The sequence below is a fragment of the Malania oleifera genome, chromosome 3, assembly GCF_029873635.1.
Source record: "Malania oleifera isolate guangnan ecotype guangnan chromosome 3, ASM2987363v1, whole genome shotgun sequence".
NCBI lineage: Eukaryota > Viridiplantae > Streptophyta > Magnoliopsida > Santalales > Ximeniaceae > Malania > Malania oleifera.
In genome coordinates, this window is record NC_080419.1 from 67,596,301 (window position 1) to 67,603,043 (window position 6,743).

At 35.7% G+C, this 6,743-nt stretch overlaps 1 protein-coding gene across 1 annotated transcript; it reads right to left on the reverse strand.

Moving 5' to 3' along the window:
- Positions 1-682: 682 nt before the first annotated feature.
- LOC131151348 (galactolipase DONGLE, chloroplastic) lies at positions 683-2,065 on the reverse strand. Its single transcript, XM_058102589.1, has one exon. The coding sequence runs from the start codon at positions 2,063-2,065 to the stop codon at positions 683-685; it is 1,383 nt and encodes a 460-aa protein (XP_057958572.1).
- Positions 2,066-6,743: the final 4,678 nt, after the last annotated feature.

The following is a 6,743-nucleotide window of genomic DNA, read 5'->3' on the forward strand; positions in this document are numbered from 1 at the left end:
TGTGTCCTGGTTAATATTCAAAGTCCTTTGCTACTTTCTCATTGGTAAGAAGGATTGTTGTATCTTCTTTGTTATGTTCTCATTAACAATAGGAATTGTGTAACTTCTCTGCTACTTTCTTATTAACAATTGAGTTTAGTCTTCGCAAACTTTTTGCATCAACTTGATAGGAAACCCTACTCTAAAACAATTTAACACATGCCTCAAATGTGATAAGTTCTACAGCCCCTTTGTGTTTAATTTGGTTTTGCAACCATATTCTCTATATATTTTTCCACCATATTTAATTCCCTTTCTATGTATTGATCTCATAACTTTTGTGGACATTCTTCTTGGGTTTCTGGTATGGGTAGTGCAAACCCAAAAGTTGAATGGCTCTTGCAAAGACAAATATGGATCCCTTTACTCCATTTTCAATTCCAATTAAAACAGCAAAAAAAAAATAGTTAGCTAAAAAATTTAAATATTACCTACAATTAGTTTTAATCGTATTTATATCTGCATTAAGTTACATGCATGAGATAGTTGTTGTGCATCACAATTTCCCGCAAGAACACCTGATTTTTGTTCGCACGTTACACTAGCATACTATTTACTCTATCGATCCATGTTACAATTGAGATTCCCAGCTGGCTCTAGCTACAAAAAGGATATACAAGGTTGAGATAATTACTGTCAAAGCTCAAGTCCTCTGAGACTGAACCAAGTTCATCATAGAGCTTGCAACAGTTATCCATGGAGACGGCTTGAAATTTTGTGCACTCTGTAGCAATTCCCTTGCTTTGCTTAGGAAATCAATGCCCGTATCTCTCTGAAACTGCACTGGTTTGGGACATTTTAGTAAGTTAATATAGGTTTCCAAGTCATGAACGCATGAAGGGTTTTGCATCATAAAAAAGTCTAGAGCAAGCTCCACACCCACATGAGCATAACATGAGCAGCTCCAAGGAAACTCATATCTCCCTCCCAAAACCCTAAAATTTTCGTTGAACACAACCCCAGGCATCTTTGTGATGGGATCATTAACGTTTACTATTCTCAGAACTTTCACACCCAATTCCTCACACCGTCTCTTGAAGCCAGAATTCCCAACTCTTGGGCCGGCAAACGAGAAAACCGTAATTGGTATTTCTCGATCCAAAGTGTTTCTATTCAAACCGAGCTCTGCAACATCATACGCGAAAAGAAGACCCAGTGAGCTCCCCATGCTATGACCAGCCACTGTTATGCTCAATTCCTCACCTTTAAACTTGTTTATAAGCTGAGAAACTTCAGAAAGAAGCTGCTCACGGCAGCTTTCGAGCCCAAACTTGCTATTACTTTCATCTGAAGTATACAAACCAAGAAAACCTGATTCCACCTTTATCTCTGGCCGAGGATCGTGAGGGTCGAGCCTTGCTGGAGTCAGGGAGCTCATTAGGTTTGCAATCCACTCTGGGTTCGTCACCGTCCCTCGAAAGGTTATGAGTATATCTCTTCTACCAAGCCTTCTTGCCTCATTGTCAGACGATGCGGCAATGTATCCGATCCAGCGGCCGCAGCAATTAGCAGCTAGATAATTCTGGATTGGGATGCTGGAACTGATGTCTGCAGTGGCATAAATGTACTTGGTTATCTCATAACCAGAATCCGCCATGCCAACTTCTCTCAGCATGTTCTTTTTCCCATACTTGCAGTTCAAGTAGCGTTTTGAGCTCGGATCGAGGTCAAAAGCCTTGTAACATGCACTCACGAACTCCCCATACCGAATGATCTCGTTGCGGAGAAGAGGGTGCAAGGGTTCCACGAGATCTTCCCAGTTGTTGGAACCCTGAAGCTCTCTCCAAACACGAGCCAGATTCACTCTAGGTTTAGTTTTCACTTCTTGGGTACTGAACACTGCTGGTGTTGTTTTCTCCGGTGCAATTATGGAGGAGGCAACAACAGATTGCCGAGCCAAAGAGAGTTTAGATTTCTTTTTGGGCAAAGACACTTGCTCCCACAGCGAACACTGCCGGGGAAAACTGTTTTCTGAAACTGAAACCAGGTTCACAGTTGTGCTTGTCATGTTTGCTGTGGAAGCCATAGCTAGAAATTAGTAGAAACTCTCTCACAGAGAGAGAGAGAGAGAGAGAGAGAGAGAGAGAGAGTTGAAGAGAGTGTGGATGCAGCAGAGGGATTTATACAGAGGAGAAGAAGCGTGGGAGGAGGCAGGGAGAGCTAGGGTTCATGGTGTTGAGAGAAGGAGTTGGACTCATGGGACGATGGTGACTGAATGAAAAAGCATGTTTGGCGAGGGTTTGACTAAGAAATGATTTTTAAAATTCGGGGTGTATAATTTAAATGGTCGGTCGGGTTTGAGGTCACTGTTGGGGTTCGTCTGTTGCGGCTGTACGTGTGTGATATGAAAAAAATTGTGTAAAGGTCCTGTTCGGCGTATTACTTTTTTGCTGGTTGACTTCAAATCAATCTCCCAATAGAATTTAAGAGAACGAGAAAGCGTGGAGGGATTTTACCAATCACAATATATAATGAGTGGAACTTACATTAAATTATATTTTTATTTATCTGATCGTTGAGTTTCGAGTTCGATATATAAGAAGCCTATTTTTTACGAAATTAACACTCATAAAACTGAATAGAGAGAAATTGAGTTATCTATACATTTATCCAAAGGGACATGAATGGCTAATATATAAGTCTGTTTATTTTATCATTTTTTTTTCTTTTTGTGGCAAATAAAAGAATAACAATAAAGTCATATATTATAATGTTATTAATTGGGTGTGATCTTGAGGCACGCAACTAATTAAAATATTATTTTTTTCAAAATATTTTATCATGTTTGGAGCTACAAGAGCGATACTAATATGATCAAAAGTTCAAGAGGTCGATTTAAGTACAAAATGTCGTGTAAGTGATGACTTATAAAACAAGAACATGCATTACTAGCTAGAAAGTAAACGCGTGGTACAGTTAGTCAACTTAATAAATTAGAACGTTAACAATTTTCACATTGGAAAACCAAATAATCTCAATCCATGACAGCACATTACAATCTCATTATTTTAAATATCAATGTTTCACGTACTCATTCAATGTAATATTCTTGAAAGAAATAATCTAAATATACAAGTGTAAAATGGAACTATGTGATTATATATAGAACACATAATAGTCATGCATTATGATTGTAAAATGTTTCTTTTAATGAAATTATGGTAAGAGTTAAGAGTTATCATTAGAAAATATTTCTTTTGATGAAATTACGGTAATTGACACGCTAACCTATTATTGTGACATTAAATATGAAAAAATACATAAGAGCAAGATGTATCAAGTGGTTCAAGTCTTAATGTTATCATAAATTTTGTACCTTCAACATGTATTTAGTTTTCTCATTTCTTTTTTTCTTCTTTTTTTTATTACATATGAACTGCAGCCACCAATCAGCCCTTCGGACCCTATGATGCGACACCAAACCTACGGATCAGCATCTTCCACCCCCAAGTCTTTCTGATCAGGGCAAAGTTCAGATGCAGACATGACTTCCATGCATCTGTTGGACGTTAGGCCAATCTGACCAATGGGACACATCTCCATTACTATCCACGGTTCTCATTAGTTCACAGAAAACTCTCACCATCTACGATCCCTGTTAGCTCACAGAATAAACTCTCACCATTCACAGTCCCCACTGGCTCACAGAGTAAACTCTCACCATCCATAGATACCGCTGGCTCCGTGAGTGTGTCTACCTAGAATTGAACCCCTGATGCTCCTTGTTACGTGCTAATGTCTTTCCACCGCGTTATACCGGTAGGGGCTAGTTTTCTCATTTCTTGCTTTGAATGCAAGTGTAACTTGTAAATTGCATTGTTGCCACGTCACTAGGAACATGCATTAACTATCCTCCTAGTCCAAAAACAATAATAATGTACTACTACAATTCACTAGTAGATTTATCATCGTATTATCTAGTATATATTGACATACATCCATTTATTCAATGAATTTTGATATAAAAGAAAATTTTATATCAAGGTCGTGAACATCGTCGGCAATAGAATGTAACTATAATATAAAAATTACATTAATAGTATATAGGTAATGGGATGAAGTAAAGAGGGTCATGAGACATAAACTATGCAACTATTAAAATTTTCTTTTATATCAACATAGAATACATGATTAGAGATGTAAACAGCTAATTATTTTTTGTTACTTAAAGAGTAGGGCACTCCATCATAGCACAAAAGAGCATCCCGCATAAATAAGATCCCTCGGAAAGTACCAAAAGTAGACATCTCAACTTCCTTCTTACCTTTTTCATGATTTTAGTGTACTATATCTACCTCTAATATTAAATACTTTAATTAAAAATTTTATATCGCATAAAGACACATAATTTGTAAGAAAACAATTAATCAAATTGAAGTGGCCAAATGTAAGCCATTGTCCCAAAAAACTCTTGCAATAAATAAAAATTTCTTATTCCATGTTTGTAAACCGGAACACGTAAATTTCTATTTTTGTGAATTAAATGAAATGTAATATAAAACTATACTAATTTTTATCTAAATTTATACAATTTCAAACCTAAAACGTAATTTAATTTTCCAATACAATCTTAAAATCCGTAAAATTAGATTGAACAATGGAGTGGGTGGTGTAGGGGTTGAAATTGGTTGATATAGGCCACAAGGAGGAGCTTGCTTGTAAAAAATAATTTTCATTTTTTCTTTTCAGTTTTAAAGTAATTCCAGAATAACACATTATTTTTTGAACTTTTTTAAGGTAAGCTGAGAAACAATTAAATATTTTTTAACCCTTTTTATAAAAAAAAAATAGGAAATCTTTGTAACTTTTTAGAAAGATCATGAATATATAAAAATAATAATAATAATAAATATTTTTAACATGCTTTTAGAAGTTTGGAATTCAAATCTTTAATTTCAATTAGGGTGTGAATGAAATGTAATACAATTTAAATTCTATGATTTCAAAGATAATCTAAACAAATTTTCAAATTTTTTTTTCGTGATTATTTTTTATTTGACTTTTAATTTTTATTTAATAATTTTCTGCTACTTGACTGACCTCTATCAAAGTCATAGACTGTCGAAGCAATAACATAGCGTACAAGAGAAGGCAATAAAGGACAGGGAACCCATGTCTAAAGTACTACTCGTCATAATAAATGATAATGAAAAGCATGCACTCTCATTTTTTTTGTGGAGGGGTAGGCTCACGCCTCGCTCCCAAGTAGCTGTTTTAATTCAATCGAAGAAATATACTATTTTATCATTATATATATAAATTATCAATACATAGTTTTTGTGTCTCCTACTTTGTCACAAAATCACAGTTAAAAAAAAAATCAAGTATGATTAATGTGTGTGCATTTGTCTGAATATTTGAATTTATTGAGTAAAATAATCTGCTTTTCCTGATGGCCAATAGGTCCGACAAAATTAATGTGGGGATTTTACGTTTTCAAATGAGTTGATATAAAAAAAAAATAGTTATGACCAAAAACTTTTTTACAAAGGATTCTTGCAAATTTTTTTGGGGCAATTTTTATTTCTTAGGTTAATCTGTGGTTTAGCTTTGTTCTTTTTCTCACAATAAATATTTTGACCTTTTTTAAAAATGAATGTTTAATAAATAGCTTTTTTTTTTTTTGTAATGATGACTCTCTAACGAGCTAAAATCTTGGGATTGTTCATAAATCAACTGAGTTTTGGACTATTTGGAGGTAAGAGAGAAGCTAGTGATGCAATAGTGTTGATCGTGTCTTGGTTTAAAAGTTAACTTATGGTTGGTTTATTTAAAATGTTTGAAAATTAATTGTTTTGTAAGTTATATTGGAAGACTTATGAAGCATTTGGCATTTGTTTGAATCACGAATGATTGGACAAACTTTCAATCACCATTTAAATTGATTGTTGTTTTCTTAATATATTAACCACTACACATGTTTTGTTTTTTTTCTAGCATAAATGATTTTTATTTGACTTATGTTTAAATACTTTTTATTTTGAAGAATAATCTTGACTATGAAAAGAAAAGGAAACTAGAAACTTAATAGAACGAGAGAGATGACTTATTTTCTAAAGCTAAGTTATGCATTCATTTTATCATTGAAAAACTTTTTTTGTTAAATTTTATCTTCATTATAGATCTGGCAAAACGGGTCATAACCCGTCGGGTCACCCGGACCCACTTGTTTAAAACGGGTCCGGGTTTAAGAAAGTTAACTCATTTAATAATTGGGCGGGTCACGGGCCAACCCGTTTATAAACGGGTTAAGTGGGTTTGGACGGGTCACCCAGCAAGTGACCCGTTAATTTTAGTTCAGTGCTTCACTGCTTCTTCTCACACAGTCACATGCCTCACCCTCACAGCCTCACGATTCACATTTCACAATCATACACACTTAAAAAAAAAAAAAACCCTAAGGCTAAGTAAAGTTCCCCTTCCCGACTCCCTAACCTGCGCCACGTCGCGCCTCTCCACTCCAGTCTCCAGTCTCCTCGTCTGGCCGTGTGGGTCGTCTCTGACCTCTCGGCTCTCAGTTCTCAACTCTCACTCTCTCTGTCTCTTAGATTCTCAGTCAATCCTCTCCAACTCTCCTCTCCATTTCTGACAGTCTTTCCTCTCCTTTGGTGACTGGTGCGCTGCTACGTGCCGCCGTGCTAGACCTACCAGTCGTCGTCTCCGGTGAACGATCCACTCGGACCACTCCACACCTTGAGTAGATC

What these genes read in the sequence shown, in the direction of transcription:
- LOC131151348 (XM_058102589.1), bottom strand. Translation starts at nt 2,065, where the DNA reads ATGGCTTCCACAGCAAACATGACAAGCACAACTGTGAACCTGGTTTCA.